This window comes from Phoca vitulina, unplaced genomic scaffold (assembly GCF_004348235.1).
Source record: "Phoca vitulina isolate PV1807 unplaced genomic scaffold, GSC_HSeal_1.0 scaffold46, whole genome shotgun sequence".
Lineage (NCBI taxonomy): Eukaryota > Metazoa > Chordata > Mammalia > Carnivora > Phocidae > Phoca > Phoca vitulina.
This window is the reverse complement of record NW_022589749.1, coordinates 7525634-7547711: the sequence shown is the minus strand read 5'-3', so window position 1 is coordinate 7547711 and position 22078 is coordinate 7525634. Positions and strand designations below refer to the sequence as shown.

Here is a 22078-nt window from a genome sequence, read left to right as displayed (position 1 = left end):
AAATAATATCAAAAGTACTTATCATCCAGAAAATAGGTTTTTAACATATGCACTGCATTTATATTAAAATGTGACCTTTCTACAGTATCTCCATATATTCGATATATAGCAATGGTGGACTTAGCACCAAACATTGCATGAGAAATACAGGATTTTTTTTTTTTTTTTTTTTTTTGACAAGGGCAAATGGTTTTTATTAAGAATATTTTATCTTAGGGGCTCCTGGGTGGCTCAGTCGTTAAGCATCTGCCTTCGACTCAGGTCACGATCCCAGGGTCCTGGGATCGAGCCCCACATCCGGCTCCCTGCTCGGCTAGGGACCTGCTTCTCCCTCTCCCGCTCCCGCTGCTTGTGTTCCCTTTCTCACTGTGTCTCTCTCTGTTGGGTAAATAAATAGAATCTTTTTAAAAAAATTTTTTTATCTTAGATCAAGGACTTCTTACAGATTAGACTTTCACTAGAAAATATTACAAAGCTAATTTTCTTAAATTCCCCAAACAAAACCAATCTCAGTTTTATAATCTAAAAGCAGGTAGAGACACAAAGGCAGCTACATGGAATGTCCCTCTCAAAAAGGATCCCTAAATCACCATTACTGCCTTTGGCCAACAGGTAGGTTCACTAGTACCTTGGCCAAGGAGCTATAAAATGACAGGTTCTACAGTAAGTCCAATACTGGGTGAAGAAAGTTCACTGCTTTTCATTAACCACTCTTTATACTGTATATTGAGAGGGACAAAAACCTGGGGCAGACCTTCTGGGGCTGTAAAGGAGCATCATTATTACCAGGCAGAGATAAACCCCCATCCTTAAAATCCAGGATAGTTCATAGCTTCACACAGCATTTATCAAATTTCTCTCTAATGAACAAAAGGTTAATAGAAATAGTTTTAATAAACTAAAGTTAAAACACGGAAATTATAGGTTATTAAATAATGAAGAGGAAACTATTTTGTAATTATAAACTCACATAGGAGTTAAACAAAGACAAACAAAAACATGAACAAATTGTGGTATTGTACCTTCTGAAGACATGCGTTTAGGCATAGTAGAGACAGGAGCTGGAGAACCATGAGCAGAGGGGTGAGACGGGGGTCTGGATGGCCGCGAGGGGGGCCTGGAGGGCGGCCGTGTAGGGGTGGCTGCCCGAGGTGGAAGAGAGTTGGGACCTGACTGGTAGCGAGAAGGTGGGCGAGAGGAAGGAGATGGGCAAGGCGATGGCCAGGGAACACCTGACAGAACAAATGATATGAAGGAAAGTATAAAAACTAAAGAAAAAAATGAGGGAAAAAAGTAAACAGAAAAAAAAGTAAAATGACAAAAATGATTTCTTGTACATTTTAACCCTTTGAGGACAGTCATTTGATTTGTGATAAGTTTTAGCATAACTTAACTGACATAAATTCACATTTTACTTTAACCTCCTTAAAATTAAGTCTGTTTAAATGAACACACGTTCCCAAAGGGTTAATTAGGATCTACACATACTATTGAAGAAGACAGTTAAGACTTTGCCTATTAATCCTGCTTCTGTTACTGTTTCTCAATAATCAATTATTAAAAGGAATATAACATAAACTAAGTAATTTCACACAATAAATCACAAAACTCAGGAATAAGATTACTTACTATATTAGTTTTAGCTTTTGAAACATGAAAATAAGCAGCAGGTATTATATCCCATTAAAAATGCTGGTTTTTATATAACCATCTGTGATTTTCATCTAGTCTGTACTTGAAGGTAAAATTTAGTTTGAAATCTGATTAAGCAAGTCCATTTAGTAGAAATAAAACATTACTTCTATTTTTTAGAGTCACAGGAGTGACAAAGGTTAATATTCATTGCCTTTTCAAAAAACATTTTAATGTTATCAAATTAGAAAAAGAGGGGGGACCTGCTAAGTAATTCATGCAGTTAAACACTTATTTAAGTGACTGCTTAATAAACTATGCAACTAGAGAGCAGTCATCACCAAATAAACGGACACTGACGGATATGCACAGGTCAAGATATAGCTAATGTGTAACATTACATATCACTTACCTTAATCTTAGGAAACAGTCCAGGTCTCCTCTCCATAGGGTTCCACACACTTGAGTATCATACATTTCCTAGCCCCCTTCAGGTTTTTTACTTGAAAATTCTGTTCATGAACTAAAATTCTTTACTCAGTGAGCAAAGAAATGTCACCCCCAATACTAAGTACAGAAAATACTCAAGAGTGTTTATTTGGAGAGGAATTCTGGAGAAAGACTCAACAGAAACAACTGAAATTGGAAACTTAATGTTCTCTCCTTTTCTAACTTTCTCAACCTAAATATCTTAAACTGAATGTCCACTTTGTTCCCTAGGTTAGGAGCACAGTACTGCTATTTCCATATTGTCTATAGTACTGCTGTCCAGTATCCCTGACTCACATGAAAGATCCGTGACCTATGAGGTATAGTCAATCTTAGATTTAGAGGTAAAGCAGAAAAATATCTTCCTACTAAAGATGCAAGTCTCTTTCACCGTACTTATGCTAAACTGCAATATCCACCCTTCAACTAAGAGTTGTTTCTATTGTTTTTTAAGCACATTTTCTTATCTTCTTCACATGACTCTTCGTCATGTCTAGTATAGCAAGTTACCTCAAATCCTTTCTTGAAGTAAGCAGAATATAAATGTGCACACAGTTAATGAAAATTAATCTGTATTAACCACTGAGTGTTTCACACAGACTAGGATTTTCCATATTAACTATGTTTAAGTAGTTTTATCATCCAGTGTTTTTAAAATTGAGAACCTACCCAAAGTTTCCAATTTCTTTATATGTGGAGTATTTTTTGGCCAAGTGAACTCTCTTTGGTTAAATTTAGCACTTTATCTTAATATGTGAGTATTTCATCACACTAAATACCGTATATGCCAATGACTTATACTAATTTTACTAATTTGATATCCACAAAGGCAAATTTTAAATAATTTTGAAGTAAAAACTACTCCACAGAAATCACTGAAGGTGTGCATGCTCTTACCAACTTTGTTAAACTTAAATATTTAGACTACTATATATTTGATCGAGGACATTTGACAAATTTGGTCAAAATACTTGCCTCCATTAACTACTCTTTGGTCTGAACCAGAATTCGGGTTGAAATCTGAAGTGTGAGAGGTGGATCTTGATGGCATGGAGCCCGATCCAGGCTGGCCCATACGCGGTGAATTCTGTCTCCCACTTCCCCAGGATATGACTTCTCTATTTCTTTGTCCAGGAGGAATATATTTATTTTCCCTGAAAATGAGAGAGCCTCTAAATCATTTTATCCTAACAGATACCAGGCCAATGAAACAAATCTAAAAGTAATTGAGGCAGAAGTGAATGCTTGTTATAAAAAGGTTAAACACTAAAACAAAATGTCTCACTCCCAAATATCCCTAATTCTTCCATGTTACCCTGAGGTCTAGCCTCTGGCCTTTCCTTTCTCTCAGATTCTCCTCCTAAGCAAAAAGTTGAACAGATTTGTGTTCATTCTCATCCTACTTCACCTCTAAATGGCTGAGTCTATCAAATATGGTCTGACTTCCTAAAACTTTCTTTGTCCTTAGCTTTCTCTACTTTGTTTTCTCTTGGATTTCTTCTCTTTGTGGCTATTCATTGGTTTTTTCATTCAGTATCAGCAATGCTGACAAATCCTAAATCCACACTGCCAGTCCCACAGTCTCAACATCTCCCACTGAACAACACTTTAATTCAAATCATCAGACTATAAGCTGCGTCTTTAAGAAAGAATTTATATCTTACCCTACCAGATATGTAGTAGATGTTTCTCAACATGTTTATGAATAAATGAATCAAAGACCTGCGAGCCCCTCAAAGGCAATAAATTTAACAAAGGGCTCACTCTTATCTCCCCTCAAATTTGCTGTTTTCTATCTCCATTACCAGTACAAATAGCAATCAACTTAGTTATCAAATAAACCTCAGGCTCACCCATGGCTTTTCTAACCTTTCTCTCACAAGCCCTGGCCTAGATAGTTACCAAGTTCTCACACTTGAACAATTTCAATACACTAACTGGTCTCCATGTTTCAGCCAATTCTCAAATGTCCCAGAGTTCGTTCACACCTTCCCCTGCCTACAAAGTGCTCTTTAACAGGACACAAACCCTTCACTACCTCAGTTCCTCTCACCAGCTACCACCACGGCACCCTCAACATCACCCCGTAGTCCAGACATGAAACAACCAGCCTCATCCCCGGTTGGCCAGGTTCTTTCACATTTCTTTTCATCATGCAAGGAATGCTTCTCTCTTACTTCTCTTTGGGCAGCAGACAGTGCTACTATCCTATCACAAAATGTCACCTCCTCTGTGAGATTTTCTCTGACCCCACTGGTTACATGCTGGTTCTTTCTCACTCTGGACACACCTCTAATCTAGCAAATCCTAGTGAACTGCTATTATGTTCTGTGCACCATCCCCCCATCTGATCACTTTTCTTTAAACAGCTCTTCCACACCTTGGCTTGCTCATCACTGTACTTCCAACACTTGGCTTCACAGAGCTGATGCTCAAAAAATATTTTCCAAAATTACTATAATCTTTTCTCTAAAAGAATCTTAAACCAATTCCACTTGCATTCTCTACCTAAGCTACATTAAAGGAAGATGAAATATAATAATAACAATACACCTTCTCACACAGACCTTGAGTTGTGTATCCAAAATACTGCATCATGATTTCCTTTAAATACCTAGTGTTTATGCTGTGGCCCTCACGTTCACTGGAATTTCTCTGAACGGCTGTGTATTTTTCTTCTTCACTCCTATCATCATTTTCCAGGGCCACCCGGGCTTTGTACTGGGCACTTGATTCAATTTCTTCTGCTAACTGGTTTGCCCTTGCTTCTCGTTTTAAAAATTCTTCTGAGTTATCCCTTTCTAAGGGTACCCTGACATGAGGGAAAAAAAAAAAGCAAAGTGAGTATTTTAAAGTCACAGTTTATATATCTGTCCCAATCAACTATTAAGAGAGTTTAGAGTTTGAAAGACTGACAAAAATATAAGAGTTACAGTGATCTGCTCATGTATAAATCAAAATTAGAAATTTTTTTGTTTCACTTTTCCCTAGAGGAATGTAACATTTCCAAAGCTGGTTAAATGGACTTTCTCCCATAACATCTACACTTGCAAACTTAAGAGTTTTTACAACTTAAAACAAAAACAAAATTTATCTAGAGCACAACATTAGAATACAGGTAAACTAGACTACATTTATTCCCTGTTTTAATGAGAATCTATCAGCTTAAGTAGTAACAGGATCAATTCTTCCATGTAACTGTTTAACTTAAAATCTGACAGGGGGCGCCTGGGTGGCTCAGTCAGTTAAGCATCCAACTCTTGATTTTAGTTCAGGTCATGATCTCAGGGTTGTGAGATAGAGCACCGTGTCACGCTCCACACTGGGCATGGAGCCCGCTTAAGATTCCCTCTCTCCCTCTCAATCTGGCCCCGCCCCTTCCTCTCTCTTAAAAAAAAGTAAAATAAATTTTTAAAAAATCCAACAGAAAAATTTATTCAACATCCTAATATAAGTTGATGAAAATCAAAGACAAATGTAGTAAAATAAAAGCCAATTTTTTAAACTTACGTATATGAAGATAAACTGCTATCGTATGTAGACACTACACCATAATTTTCTTCATTATATCGAAACATATCATTGGGATCCCATCCATTAGACTAGAAGAAAATAGTTTATTTTTCAAAATGACAAAATATTCGTCTTCTTTAATTCAAGTACAATCAATATCTTACATTAACAATTTCTATCATCTTGCCACAATAGTTAACCACTATTAACTTCTTGGGCATAATTCCAGATGCGCTCTATGTAGTCATTAAGAACATGATCAGTTAGAGCAATCTCCTTTTTAATTCAAATAGGATCTTCTTGTTATGTAACTTGCTTGGTCTTTTAATAAGTCTTGAATATCTTTCCATATCAGAATGCCATTCTTTTTAGTGGAAATACAGTGTTTCAATTGAATGGAGGTACAATAAATCTATTTAACCCATGCCCTACTGATGAACAGATGTTTCCAATTTTTCACTATCAGAGATAATGTTGCAGAAAACATCCTTACACATCATTATTTGCATGTCCTATGGATATACCAGGACAAAAATAAATTCTCAGAGGTGAGACCAACTGTAGGTGTGTTTTAAACTTCTATAAATATTGCCAGAATGCTCTCTGGCAACTTAACGGTTTATCCACCTCACTATCAGTAAAAAAGGAGTACCTGCTTCGTATCCTACATAGGTGATGTGGTGCAGAGACCTGAGAACCTCCACATTAGGTTATATCGGATTCTTTGAAGTCTGAAAATGAATAATGATGTGTTGCCTATGTATTTTCAGTGTTACAGCTGGACTTAAACATTAAAAACAGATTTGTTATAAAGACTTCTCCACAATATTCAATGGAAGATTCTTCATCCAATTCAAATGTTGCTACCTAAACGCTCATTTTTGGCAAGAGATTTTACTTTCTATCTACCTTACAAACATAATTTATAGAATCCTAATGACAGTCCTTACTACTAAGCATTTGATTTAGAGATGATGTGTTATGGGAAAAGTAAAAATAATATACACTAAAAAGCTTTTAGAAATAACAGATTTCTGTGGGGAATGATCTTAATTTTAAGACCAAGAAATCTACTTACTGCTTTATTTCTAATGCAACTTAACTATGTATCTTAATAGTGAGTACCTCTTCCTCAGACAAGAAGCCCAAGAGTGGTACCTCTAGGTAAGGTCAAGAGACAAGACGCTAATTTCCTTAGGCTGCCTTATTCTGTAAAGGATTCAAAGCAAAACATGCCAGTATTTCCAGTTTCCCATGCTTCCCAACTTAAATTTTAAGTTGCTTATTATGGTTTATTTAAAAACATGGAAATCATTCATAAGCATCCCAAAGAAACATTTGTCTGTATTTACTGCCTGGGGGGAGATCTCTATTTAGACAATAAGACTGCTGCTTTAAATGTATCTACTACAATGATGACAACATACTTAAATTAAAACCAAATAATAAGATGTCACACCACATCACATGACCACAGTCTGATACTAAGCAAAAGACTTTACTTACTACATCATTTTCCAAAGCCTCCAGTTCCTCACTGGTAGTGAGTTCACCTGCATCCCAGGGCTCCAGGTCCTTCTCTTTGTGTTCACCATTCACTTTAGCACTGATAGCAGAATCAGTAAAAGCATCTGCAAAGGATGGACTTAGCTGAAAGATCACATAGTCAGACAATGGGCAACAGTAATACACATAAATTATCAACAGAGATATGCTAAAAATAATTATGATATAGAAAGTGTAACATTCATTAACGGTATGCTTTCAGATGTATAATGCTTCTAATACAATAATCTTCCAAAAACTTTCAGTTCTTCCCATATAATTTTAAGCCACATGAAATGTTTTAATGCATTCACCAAGTCATTAAATTATATTAAAAATAATTACTTTGTATTTCAGAAGCGATCCAGAAAATCTCTATCAACCCATCTAAAATAGGATGCTTTTTGTTTAACGGATCCATTAATTAAATAAAAGCTCAGAACTCCTATATCCAAACATATGCATTTTAACTTTCCAAATCCATGTCTATATTCAGGGGTCTTGCCATTAGTAACTGAAGCCATTCTAAGTGAGCAAACCCTTCACAGAATCCATTTTTCCCTACAGCCACTCTGTTACAAAGTTCAGGCGCTACAGTGTCATCGTCCCCAAAAGGTTCAGGAGGCAGGCCTATCTACCAGGACTTCCCACCCTCACTTTCTCACTTACTGTGTCCTCTCCTCTCTAATGTTACCGAGGAGCAGTAGCTTGTGAGAGCATCACCATGTTCAGCTGACGGGAAATATCTCAGAGCTGCTACCCAGCAAAGAAAATTTTTCTCTAGTTGGGTGTTAGGACCAGGCAAGTAAAGGTCTACTTGGGCAATGACAGTATTAGAAAATGCTTTGGAGATATAGGCTTGCATTTAAATGGCTGGGCCCACAAGGTATCACCTAGCACAGGGCTAGGGAATAATACTTCTGCTGATCTGGCTCTGTCAAAGGATACTAGCTCCCAGTCACTGTGCCCTCACCCATACTATAAGCTGCCACCAAAGAGGAGGAGTAAAGAAGAATCAACAACTGTCTCTCTTTTAATAGAGACAATTCCAGAGGGATTTTTTATTTGGTACAACTTCTATAACAGTCACTGGCTCCCTAGGGGGCAAGGTGATAACCAAAATAAGAAATCCAAGCCAGCACATTTAAGCCAGCTTGGCACTACAAACCTAACTAGCTCTTACCTCCTCTCATCCTAAACTAGCAGTGGATGCGTGTGTGTACATGCAAACCAGGAAATGAAAGCATAACTGCACCTGTGGGCTCAGCCACTCGCTCTACCAGCAGCACGGCTCCCACTGCTAGCAATTTTCAGAGCTAAGAGCGTACCAAGGGGGACCCCCAAGAACAGCAGGCCTCAGGTGGAGGCAGGATGGAGCATACACTGGAAGATTACTGTGCGCTGAAAAAGCTCTCTAAGAGGTTCTAATAGACTGGTGTTGTCTTCATAATGCCACATTCAGCTGGAAGCCACTAACGGCCCTAAACACTTGGCTTTATGTGAAATTCACCTAAGTCAAGCAATACTCTCTTATCACCTTATAGTTGTACAAATTCTTGATAAAAATTAGTTTTGCTATGTTTATTTTCAAGAACGTGAAATGCTTCAAGAAAACATCAATAACAACTTACATTAGGATGCTGAAATTCCCTATTTTCTCAGAAAACTAGACTACAGGAAAATTCCAAACCAGTCATGTCACCTTCTACAAAGAGCAATACAATTATTAATTTATACTGCTGATCCTATTCATGTTGTAATCACCTTAGTTTTTTGAGAAGCATCTACCACTTCAGTGAATAAAATATTTAATTACATGGAAACCCAGCATTAAAGATGATACTCTTTATCTAAGAAATTAAAGCTCAAAGCAAGAGATATTTTTACACAACTACATAAATGGACTTTTTCCATGTGTGTGTACATGTGTGTGCATGTGTGTGCCAAAGTATTTAGGAAAGACAGGGACTGAACCAAGCTGTACTCAAATTGATAAATCAATTTTTATCAGTATTATTCTGAATAAAATCAAAAAGGATCCCTGAACGGAAGTCAATGTGGAAAAGCAAGCATCTAACACTTCACTGAACCAAGTTTTACCCTGCTGATCACAATTTAGGCTCTATTAACAGGACATTATTAAGTAACCTGTTTTTTTCACTACTACATTTTTATCATAAATTTCTGTTTACAATACCAATATTGTAAAAGGAATTAACTACTCACATGTTGTTACTTAGCATGATAGCTTTCTTTTGAGGCAGTAATGGGGGGGGCGCGGAGAAAACACAAAAGGTGTGTTTCTTTTAAGGATGATATTCCTTAATTTTAAAACCTCCTCCAAAGAAAGTCCCTTTTTAAAGATGAGTGAAGAGTTTAGAGAAAGATGTTTAAAAAGAAAAAAAAAAAAAAGAGCAGAATTGGAGAGTGAGCACAAAAATGAGGTTATACAGTCAGGAAGCTGGGGAAAAACCCTGGTCATAAATACTGTATTTCAGGTCAACACTGTATTATTATTAGCTAGAAGGAAGCAAGACCTGGATATTTCATCCTACACTATTACCAACACCTAATACTGTAAATTCTGAAAACCCCATGTTTGGATTTTTGAAAAAAAAAACAATGCTGGATTTAAATAGTACAACCTATAGCCAGGATTTCTGCAAAGTTTGGAAAATCAACTGGCTATAATCTAATTGCAATTGTGGGAATTTGTATGCAGATTTTTCCAATGCCATGTGAGAGTATATTAATTTTTCATTATTCTCCATGGCAAGAAACAAAAGCATAATAAAAGCAAGATGCAAGAATACAAAAAGGCTGTTAGAAAAATGTTACCTGTTTCTGAAGGAATAACAGGTATAGAAAGAAAAAAACAATAAGAATTATCAAAGATAATAAAGATTTAAATTCTTGGGGCGCCTGGGTGGCTCAGTCGTTAAGCGTCTGCCTTCGGCTCAGGTCATGATCCCAGGGTCCTGGGATCGAGCCCCGCATTGGGCTCCCTGCTTGGCGGGAAGTCCGCTTCTCCCTCTCCCACTCCCTCTGCTTGTGTTCCCTCTCTCACTGTGTCTCTCTCTGTCAAATAAATAAATAAAATCTTAAAAAAAAAAAAAAAAAAAGATTTAAATTCTTCAGGTGCTTCATTCCCTGCCTTATAAACATTCAGTTTACCAAAATCTCTAGACTAGAGGGGAAAAGAATACACAAGTATCCCCCTGCCCACACATCTGCAAACCCCTCTATACCACCCCCACAGCAGCTCTCAAAACCTCTTCTGATTCTAGGCAGAGGTTTAGTCACCCTGGGTCAGTGGTGCCACCTGGTGGTAATCAGAAAGAAGTGTCTCAACCAAAGCACCACCTCTCTTTTGGGTATCCCAATGCCCCACACCCAGCAAACAGGATATATATGTTCTGCTCCTCAGCTTTTCCTCTTACCTCTCAGTTATGCTCATCTACAACTCTGAAAAATCACTCAACGTTGTCCGAGAACTTTTTAAAGGATCAGAATAGTGGTAAAATAAAATGCTAGTGACATACTATAAACTAATAAATATAAATTTAAATCTATTAAAGCCACAAAATGACATATTTGATGAAATTAAAAAATTATCAAAAAATTTTTTCTAATTTTAAAAATAAAAAATCAATCTCAGACTTAACATCAGAAACCCTTGGGGCGCCTGGGTGGCTCAGTCGTTAAGCGTCTGCCTTCGGCTCAGGTCATGATCCCAGGGTCCTGGGATCGAGCCCCGCATCGGGCTCCCTGCTCAGCAGGAAGCCTGCTTCTCCCTCTCCCACTCCCCCTGCTTGTGTTCCCTCTCTCACTAGGTCTCTCGCTGTCAAATAAAATCTTTAAAAAAAACAAACAAACAAACAAAAAAAACATCAGAAACCCTCAAATGTGCTTCCAGGAAAGTTTTCACCAGAATCCTCAGCTGCCCGTTTCCTCTACCAATTAAATCTCCTTTTTCTCCCACTTTTTAAAAAGATTTTATTTCTTTATTCGAGAGAGAGTGAAAGAGAGAGCAAGCACAAGGGGCAGAGGGAGAGGGAGAAGGAGGCTCCCCGAAGAGCAGGGAGCCCGATGCGGGGCTCGATCTCAGGACCCTGGGACCATGACCTGAGCTGGAGGCAGACGCTTAACAACTGAGCCACCCAGGCGCCCCATACATCTCATTCTTCTCAAACACTGAAATTCTAGATCAATTTTTTAAAAACTTATTTCATTGTTATTGTTCTGTTTTGATGAATTAAGAATTCTGTGACTTTTTTTCAAAAACTTTAAAAAATATTTTCTCAAGGCCCCTGGGTGGCGCAGTTGGTTGAGCGTCCGACTCGGGGTTTCAGCTCAGGTCGTGATCTCTGGGTCGTGAGATCGAGCCCTGCATGGGTCTCTGCGCTCAGCATAGAGTCTGTTTGAGATTCTCTCTCTTTCTCCCTCTGCCCCTCCAGCTCATGCTCCCTTTCTCTAAAATAAAAAAGTCTTTTTAAAAAAAGAATATTAAAGAACAGCATAAACAAACAAAATGGGGAATGAAACTGGACCTCTTTCTTACACCATACATAAAAATAAACTCAAAATGGAGTAAAGACCTAAATATGAGACCTGAAACCTAAAAATCCTAGAATAGAGCACAGGCAGTAATTCCTGACACTGGCTGCAGGAACATTCTTCTAGATCCGTCTCCTGAGGCAAGAGAAACAAAAGCAAAAATAAGCTATTGGGACTACATCAAAATAAAGCTTCCAGGGGCACCTGGGTGGCTCAGTCATTAAGCGACTGCCTTCGGCTCAGGTCATGATCCCAGGGTCCTGGGATCCAGCCCCGTATCAGGCTCCCTGCTTGGCAGGAAGCCTGTTTCTCCCTCTCCCACTCCCCCTGCTTGTGTTCCCTCTTTCGCTGTGTCTCTCTCTGTCAAATGAATAAATAAAATCTTTAAAAACAAAACAAAAAACAAAATAAAGCTTCTGTACAGCAAAGGAAACAATCAACAAAACTAAAAGACAACCTACTGAATGGGAGAAGGCATTTGCAAATGACATATCTGATAAAGGATTAGTAACCAAAATAATAAGAACTTACACAACACCAAAAAAAAGCCAATCCAATTACAAAATGGGCAGAAAACATGAATTGACATTTCTCCAAAGAAGACATACAGATGACCAACAGACACATGAAAAGATGCTCAACATCACTCATCATCAGGGAAATGCAAATCAAAACCACAACGAGATATCATTTCACACCTGTCAGGATGGCTAAAATCAAAACCATAGGAAACAAGTGTTGGCAAGGATGTGGAGAAAGAAGAACCCTTGTGTACCGTTTGGGTTTTGTTTTGTTTTTTTAAGTAATCTCTACACCCAATGTGGGGCTCGAACTCACAACCCTGAAATCAAAAGTCTCATGTTCTATTGTCTGAGCCAGCCAGGGACCCCACCCCATTTTTAAATTTTTTTTTTTTTTTTTTTTTTACCCTCATGCACTGTTGGTGGGAACATAAACCAGTGCAACCACCATAGAAAACAGTATGGAGGTTCCCCAAAAAGTTAAAACCAGAGTTACCATACAATCCAGTAATTCCACTACTGGATATTTACCCAAAGAATATGAAAACACTAATTCAAAAAGACATATGCACTTTTATATTTATTCCAGCATTATTTACAATAGCCATATTATGGAAGCAGCCCACATGTCTACTGATTCATGAATGGATAAAGAAGATGCGATATAGGGGTGCCTGGGTGGCTCAGTCGTTAAGCGTCTGCCTTCGGCTCAGGTCATGATCCCAGGGTCCTGGGATCGAGCCCCACATCGGGCTCCCTGCTCAGTGGGAGGCCTGCTTCTCCCTCTCCCACTCCCCCTGCTTGTGTTCCCTCTCTCGCTGTGTCTCTGTGAAATAAATAAAATCTTTAAAAAAAAAAAAAAAAAAAAAAGAAGATGCGATATATATGTACAATGGAATATTTTTCAGCCAAAAAAAGAATGAAATCTTGCTATTTGCAATGACATGGATGGATCTAGAGAGTATAATGCTAAGTGAAATAAGTCAAGTACCATATGGTTTCACTCAAACATGGAATTTAAGAAACAAAACAAATAACAAAGGGGGTAAAAAAAGGAAGACACATACAAACCAAAAAAGAGACTCTTAACTCTAGAGAACAGACAGATGGTTACCAGAGGGGAAGCAGGTGAGGGGATGGGTGAAAGGTGAAGGGGATTGAGTATACATACCGTGATGAGCACTGAGTAATGTATGAAATTGTTGAATCACTATATTGTACACCTGAATCTAATATAACACTGTATGTTAACCATACTGGAATTCAATTTAAAAACACACACACACACACACAAAACAATCAATCGAAGTGTTCCCTGAAAATGCTAAATCTTCAAGTAACAATAATATATTATACAAAAATTACACATACTACAGGTTAAGGTGTTAGTTATGTTTTATAAGATAAGGTTTTTAAAGGTTTTTTATAAAGTAAAGTTTTTATCTACATATATTTCTGCAAACTATGGCTAGAAAAGAAAAAAAAAACAAGATGGGGATAATGAACACTGTAAGGGCCAAGGTGTGTGGATAGGAACAATAAAAAGAAAGGGATAAGTGGAGGCATAAAAAGGAGTAAGAGAAATGCGGGGATTGGGGGGTGCATGAGATTCTTGATTTCGGGGTTGTGAGTTTGTTCAAGCCCCACAGTGGGCGCAGAGCTTACTTAAAAAAAAAATAATAATAATAAAATAATAAAGAGAGAAATGCAGGGAGATGGGGCATAGGGAGCCTCTATCTAGATTACAGATTCTTAACCTTTCTTCTTTTATCCATGGACCCCCTAAGCATAGGGGGGATTTAAATGCATAAAATACATAGGAAATCAAAGGAGACCAATTATAAGGAAATGCAGTTATCAAAATCTCAAAAACCAGGGCGCCTGGGTGGCTCAGTCGTTAAGCATCTGCGTTCGGCTCGGGTCATGATCCCAGGGTCCTGGGATTGAGCCTCCCTGCTCGGCGGGGAGTCTGCTTCTCCCTCTCCCACTCCCCCTGCTTGTGTTCACTCTCTAGCGGTCTCTCTGTCAAATAAATAAATAAAATCTTAAAAAAAAAAACAAAACGAGTGCAACAGTAATATACATACTTCTTTATAATAAACGCATTACTCTATAGAATCTAACAGCAAATTTAATGACTAATTTTTATTTTTTTTTTAAGATTTTACTTATTAGAGAGAGATAGCAAGAGAGCACGAGCAGGAAGGAGAGGGAGAAGCAGGCTCCTCACAAGCAGGGAGTCACATGCAAGGCTTGATCCCAGGACCGGATCATGACCTGAGCCACAGACAGACACTTAACTGACTGAGCCACCCAGGCACCCCGATAATGACTGTAAATAAAAAAAAATTTTTTTAAATACATAACAATTTTATTGATCCACTAGAAAAAATAAAAGCTAGAGTGTAAATCGCATCCCCACCTGGACTAAACCCCTTAGCACAGATTATGGTTCTTAAGTACTGGTTCTCCTCAATGTCCGAAGTTAATTTTTAATCAATGATTTCTCCTAGAAATAAGATTTTAAATCATCCTTTTTCATTCACATAAAGATAACAATTCAGATCTGTGTCCTGTATCATATGTAAGAAAAGGAACATGGTAGGACAGCTGTGACTCCATTAGTTCATAGTTAATTTGTGCAACAAAAAAAATGGTAAAAATGGCAGCAGTGACAAGCCCCAGAGAGATGAGTGTCCAATCGCCCCTTAGTATCTCAAGATATCCGTATCTATACAAGTGATATGAAATTAACTGAGTTCTAGAGGTGCTAAAGTCACAGATACTGCTAATACTAATGGTTTGTTAATGGAAAGAAATGCTAAATTCCTTTTTTTTTTTTTTTTAAGTAATCTCTACACCCAAAGTGGGGCTTGAACTTAGGACCCCGAGATCAAGAGTAGCATGTTCCACTGATTGAGCCAGCCAGGGGCCCCAAAATGCTAAATTTCAATCAAAGGTTAATAAAGATGTAAAATTATTTCCCATCCAAGTTCATCAATGCCCTGAATCCTCTCCATGAACCATTTGGGAATCAGTGGATCCAGGTTAAGGACTCTGCCTTATGTTCTAAAAAGCAGGAAGAAAAGAGCATTCTGCGGTAGGGGCACCTGGGTGGCTCAGTCGTTAAGCGTCTGCCTTCAGCTCAGGTCATGAGCCCGGGGTCCTGGGATCGAGCCCCACATCAGGCTCCCTGCTCAGCAGGGAGTCTGCTTCTCCCTCTCCCACTCCCCCTGCTTGTGTTCCTGCTCGCTCTGTCAAATAAATAAATAAAATCTTTTTAAAAAATTAAAAAAATATTTAAAAAAAGAGCATCCTGTGGTAAATAAAGGAAATGAGGTGACGGAGCAAGGGACCAGAGAGAGTAGTCACAAAGGTTGCAGCAATAGGTAAAGAAGGTCTACTGAACTCTCCTGAAGCTCCAGCAAAAACTAGAGACGAGACTACCCTATATTCCTAACTAAACAGCACCACAATGGGATTTCCCCAGCCACATCCAGTAGCCTGGCTACAGGAGTAGACAAGAGTTTAAAAATATGGAAGACCAGAGGAGGATCAAATAAATGACCCCATTTTTTCATTTTAAAAAACAGGCCAGGGGCGCCTGGGTGGCTCAGTCGTTAAGCGTCTGCCTTCGGCTCGGGTCATGATTTCAGGGTCCTGGGATCGAGGCCCGCATCGGGCTCCCTGCTCTGCGGGAAGCCTGCTTCTCCCTTTCCCACTCCCCTTGCTTGTGTTCCCTCTCTCGCTGTGTCTCTGTCAAATAAATAAATAAAATATTAAAAAACAAAAACAAAAAACCAGAAGGCCAGGGAACGGTCAGAGAGTCCTGTAAGAGACGGGAGGAAAGTGAGTAGAAGAGTAAAGGTTAAGTTGGCTATGGTCAGAGATCTTGGAAGGCATCATGGAAGAGAAGCAGTTATAAATGATGACAAAGTCACGAAAGTAGACTGCTAAAATAAGATGGAAATGAAGTAGAAGAGTTTAGGAGACTCAAGTTTCCAAAGGAACAGTGTTCTGTTCCAAATGACCAACCCAAGAATTATAAAATTTACCATTGCAAAAACATTTGAAGGTATCAGCCACAAAACTATGGGAAACTTGAATGCATTCCAAAGGTTAATACCCTTCTGTTCTAAATACCAAGAAGTTAGTTATAAAATACACCACACAACAGCACTTGCCTACGAAACAATGCAGCAGTAGATACTGTACATACTGAGTAACTGTATTTTTTTTAAGATTATTTATTTGAAATAGAGCACGAGAGATAGAGAGAGAGAGGGCACAAGCAGGACGGAGGGTAGAGGGAGAGGGAGAAGCAGGCTCCCCGCCGAGTGGGGAGCCCGATGCCCCGACGCAAGATCATGACCCAAGCCTAAGGCAGACGCTCAACCAACTGAGCCACCCAGGCACCCAAACCGTAACTACTTTCTAATTTTAATTCTGGGCATATCAAGCAGAACTACCTAATATTTAAAATGCTGCAAGTAGTTATTTGATACACCATGGAGATGATATTATATAACCACAAAATTCAAGTTTTTGAAGTTAGATCCATAAAAGTCAGTCCCAAGGTTTTTCCTTTAGCTCGAAAATTTTGGGGAGAGAATGAATTGGGAAGAGCTAGTATAAATTATTAAAAACAAAACATAGGTCCTCCTACTTCAAAGACGGAAGGGTAGGACAGGAAACCAGGATCTATTTCTGCAGTGCCTGTACCCCCCCCCCAAAACAAGTGACAGAGTCATCCTGCTTGTAATCTCTTCTTGTTCCAGCAGCTGAAATTCTCAACCAAACACCTGTCTTTAAAAGTCTTTTGTGTAGGGGGCGCCTGTGTGCTTCAGTTGGTTAAGCCTCCAACTCTTGGTTTCAGCTCAGGTCACGATCTCAGGGTCTTGAGACTGAGCCCAACACCGGGCTCCGCAGTCAGCGCAAACTGCTGGAGATTCTCTCTCTCCCTTTCCCTCTGCCCTCCCCCATCTCCCATTCTCCCTCTGAAAAGAAAAAAGAAAGAAAGAGAAGAGAAGAGAAAAGAGAAGAAGTCTTTTGTGTAAATAAAATAAAAGCCAAAAGTGGCAAAACTGTGACTTTCCGGTATCTGGAGAGGTTAACATAAAGCAGAACACACTGGTGAGCGGCAGTCACCTGACACCTAACACTACTCTACAAGATAGGACAGACCAACACAACAAAAAGCCAATCACCTGCATTCCTAAATTTCATACAAAATTTTAAGTAATTTAAAAATAATTTCCCGCGGGCACCTGAGTGGCAAAGTCGGTTGGGTGACTGACTCTTGGTTTCGGCTCAGGTTATGATCTCAGGGTCATGGGATCGAGCCCCGCAACGAGCCTGCATTGGGCTCCACACTGCAGTCTGCTTGGGATTCTCTCTCCCTCTACCTCTCCCACTTCTGCTCTCGCTCTCTCTCAGAAATCAATCAATCAATCAATCTTTTTAAAAAATTTCCTACCTTAATAGAAAAGGATGTCATTTTTTCAGAGAAAAACCAATTAATCCTACCTTTGCCTCTTGGGCACTGAACAAGGAAAATGAGTTTTGTGACCCACAAGCAGAAAGGAGGTTGTTTTTACCCTGGTTAGCACAAAAATGAAATAAATTAATCTCTAAGGTATGGTATCTTTTAATCTTAGGTTTCAAAGTGAACTCAGGAAAAGCTGATTCGATACTATTCTTCACAGACGAATATGTTGTATACATAGATATAAATCCAAAAATGCATGCATTTCCAACATACACAATACCTAAGGCAAATTAATTATTTTAAAAGAATTTCAAACAGCCTGTATGTAGGTATGCTTTTATACTTAACTCCCTTACTTAGGCTTCTGACTTTTCTCACTTATATAAGCATCATTTGGGTCTTATCTTTAAAGTTAACACTTGGGACTTTGTTTTTTATACTTTAAAAGGATATTAAAATGTTTAGTAGAAGCAATCTTCTATAAGAAAAATATACTCTGAGTATGTCATATTGTAGGAAAGCCGTTGTTAGATTTGGCTAGGAATAACTGCTTTCCTGAGTTTCCTGAAAATGAGTGGTAATTACAGTTTTTAATCATCTATGGCAATATGTCTATGTAAGAAAAAAAAAAGTTTTCTCCTGATTGGAATGTAAATGTAAAAACATAAAATTTTTAAAATATTAACTGAAAAATAAATATATGCTGGGTACCTACTATCCGTGAGACATTATGCTAGACACCATGGGGAGTACACATCCCTAGTTCTATAAACATGTTTCTAAACTGCAGAAAATTATAATGCATTAGGAGAAAAAAAAAGTTACACACTGCTTTGTAATGCTGAGTATTCAGGACATGAGATAGACAGCTGGCTCTCCGACTATGTTCCATGTAACCCTATGATTTCTTAGGGGTACCTCACAGCAGACAAAAAGAAAGCTGAGTAAGTTAAGGTTCTAGGACACCCCCCTCCCAACTTTCCTCCCTCACCACTACCTTGTTGTAACTGGAATTCATCATGAGACTTAAATGGGGGCAGGAGGAAACAAACCATTCTGTGCTAAAAAGAAAATGTTGTAAATTTTAGTAGCCATTGGTGCAGGTAATAAAAACAGACCACAGTGAGCTGCGAAGGTCAAAGGAAAACTCTAAAGAGGAAAGGAGGTTTGACTTGGTTTTAGAAAAGTATTTATTTTTTTGAAGATTTTATTTATTTATTTGACAGAGAGAGAGACACAGTGAGAGAGGGAACACAAGCAGGGGGAGTGGGAGAGGGAGAAGCAGGCTTCCCACGGAGCAGAGAGCCCAGTGTGGGGCTCGATCCCAGGACCCTGGGATCATGACCTGAGCCGAAGGCAGACGCCTAAGGACTGAGCCACCCAGGCACCCCTAGAAAAGTATTTAAAATTCTAGGAAGTAAGGAAGGTATTTAAGGTAGAGAGTAAATCCAGCAGTAAGATAAGCAAGCTCAAAGATAGAGACAGAAATGTCTAGCATACAGAAAATGCCACCTTGGGTCAAGAAGTAGATTAATATTGGGGGAATAATGAGATTTTAGGTTGAAAAAGAGAAGATACCCTGGGAAGGGCCCTGAATGCCAAGGTATGGCATCCCAACTTTATTTGGTAAGCAAGAGACGCTACTGTAGATTTTTGAACAAGAAATGAGATGATATAATAAAAGCAATGCTTAAGAATTTCTTTGTGCTGGGGTGTCTGGGTGGCTCCGTCAGTGAAGCGTGCTACTCTTGATTTAGAATCAGGTCACGATCTCAGGGTGTTAAGATCGAGCCCCGCATCAGGCCCCTGGGCATGGAGCCTGCTTGAGATTCTCTCTCTCCCTCTCCTCAGCCCTCTCATCTCGCTCTTAAAAAAAAAAAAAATTCTTTGTGCTAATGAGGGAAGTTAACTAGGAGATTACAGTAATGTCTGGATACAAACTATCACAGGAACAAGAACAGAGAGGAAGAAAAGCATGCGGATGTAGCGCTCGCGCTCCCTTCAGCAGCACATATACTAAAATTGGAGTGATACAGAGATTAGCATGGCCCCTGTGCAAGGATGACACGGAAATTCGTGAAGCGTTCCATATAAAAATAAAAAAAGAATGCGGATGTAACATCACCAAGGAAAACTTTAGAAAGCAAGGTAAAAGAAGAAAACAACAACTTTCTTCCCAAACAGAAACCAAAATAATCCTTGTGTCTATGTTATTTCCCTACAAGCAGATAAAGAACAAGGATGGATGAGAAAGATGTGACTCTTGTCTGGAAGTGTATTATAAGCTAAAAGAATAAACCCAGCTCATGGGGCGCCTGGGTGGCTCAGTCCTTAGGCGTCTGCCTTCGGCTCAGGTCATGATCCCAGGGTCCTGGGATCGAGCCCCTCATCGGGCTCCCTGCTCAGCAGGAAGCCTGCTTCTCCCTCTCCCACTCCCCCTGCTTGTGTTCCCTCTTTCTCTCTCTCTCTGTCAAAAAATAAATAAAATCTTTTAAAAAAATAAAAAATTTAAAAAATTAAATAATAAATCCAGCTCAGGTTACATAAAGCCTCTAAGACTCAATCTATATAATAGGTATTTCATGTGTCCAATGTTATAGTAGAATGAATTACCATTCTAATTTATCATTTGCTTCAAAGGAAAGAAAGTTTTTGCTTTCACCTCCAGAAGTTGTTTCATAAAATATTGTTACTTTGAAACACGATAAAAATCTGACCCTGCCAAAATATTAATTACAAAGTTGTTCTGATTATTACAGAAAATGTATTTTACAAAGCAGACTATGCATAAATGGTACTATCAGTGGAAAATTAATAAATCAGCAACACATAGCAGAGCAGACAAGCTCAAAGCATATTCTCACTTCAAGCTCAAAGTTTAGTGCCTATCCTACTAATAAAGAGTCAAAAGAAAGATTTATATTAGATAATAAAGACTATAAAACAATACTGCTCTAATCCGAAAATGAAAAAAAAATTTATAAATACATTTACAATAGGAGTACCTGGGTGGCTCAGTTGGTTAAGCATCTGCCTTTGGCTCAGGTCATGATCCTGGGGTCCTGGGATTGAGCCCCATGTCAGGCTCCCCACTCAGCAGGGAGTCTACTTCTCCCTCTGACCCTCCTCCCTCTCGTGCTCTCTCAGATAAATAAGCAAAATCTTTTTAAAAATAAATAAATAAAATACATTTACAATAGTAAACTCCATTCTGGATAACATTTTTAACAACAACAAAAAAGGAATACGGAGGAATAAAGCTATCAACAGAAGTGTAAAACTTATACCCTGATAACTACAAAACATCTGAAGAAAATTAAAGATGACCAAATAAATGGAAAGATATACCATGTGCTTGAACTAGAAGATTTAACATTGTTAAGATGGTAACACTCCCAAAAATGATCTCCAGATTCAATGTAATCCCTATCAAAATCCCAGCTATCATTTTCCAAAAACTGACAAGATGATCCTAAAATTCACATGGAAATGCAAGGGACCCAGAATACACAATCTTAAAAAACAAAAACAAACAACACTTTGAGTACTAACACTTGAATTCAAAACTTACTACAAAGGTACAGTAATCAAGGGCACCTGGCTCAGTTAGTCAGGCATCCAACTCTTGGTTTCAGCTCAGGTCATGATCTCGGGGTCATGCGATTGAGCCCTCCATCGGGCTCCGCACTCAGTGCAGAGTCTGCTTGAGATCCTCTCCCTCTTCCTCCCCCATTTGCGCCCCCCCCACTCTCTCTAAAATAAATAAAATCTTTAAAAAAAAACACACACAAAAAAGTATAACAATCAAAACAATAATACAGACAGAAGGACTGACATATAAATCTATATAGGCTATAACTGAGAATACAGAAATATACCTTTACATTTATGGTCAAATGAACTTCAACAAAGGTGGTAAGACATTTGAATGGAAAAAGAACAGTCTTTTCAACAGATTGTACTTGGACAAGTAGATATCCACATGTAACACCATTCAGTTGGAGCTCTACCTCACACTTTATATACAAAATTTAACTAAAAATGGATTACACACATAAATATGAGAGCTAAAAAAATAAATAAATGAGAGCTAAAACAATAAAAATCTTAAAAGAAAGCAAAGGAACAAATCTTCATAATCTCAGAGTAAGCAACTTTTTTAGATACAACACAAAAAGAAAAAACAAGAAAAAAGAAAACATAAACTGGACTTCATCCAAATTGAAATCTTTTGTGCTTTAAAGGACACCAGCAAAAAAAGTGAAAAGATAACCCACACAATGGGGAAAAATATCTGCAAACCGTGTCTGATAAGGGGATGAGTGGTATCCAG

General features: G+C 38.5%; 1 protein-coding gene and 1 non-coding gene across 11 annotated transcripts in view; one reads left to right on the top strand and one right to left on the bottom strand.

Moving 5' to 3' along the window:
* The window catches only part of ATXN2 (ataxin 2), a 118315-nt gene that overhangs the window by 45578 nt on the left and 50659 nt on the right, over nt 1-22078 (bottom strand). For 9 of the 10 annotated variants that reach the window (XM_032431515.1, XM_032431506.1, XM_032431507.1 and 6 more), the window contains exons 6-10: nt 7141-7265; nt 5632-5723; nt 4736-4933; nt 3097-3275; nt 1023-1232 (exon numbers count right to left, since the gene is read on the bottom strand). In XM_032431515.1, the coding sequence (XP_032287406.1) occupies nt 1023-1232; nt 3097-3275; nt 4736-4933; nt 5632-5723; nt 7141-7265 (804 nt within the window). The remainder of the gene's footprint in view (nt 1-1022; nt 1233-3096; nt 3276-4735; nt 4934-5631; nt 5724-7140; nt 7266-22078) is intronic. The other variant, XM_032431513.1, reaches the window with a different exon arrangement.
* Nucleotides 19738-19841, top strand: LOC116649104. Its single transcript, XR_004302625.1, has one exon. It is a non-coding gene; the product is annotated as a U6 spliceosomal RNA (small nuclear RNA).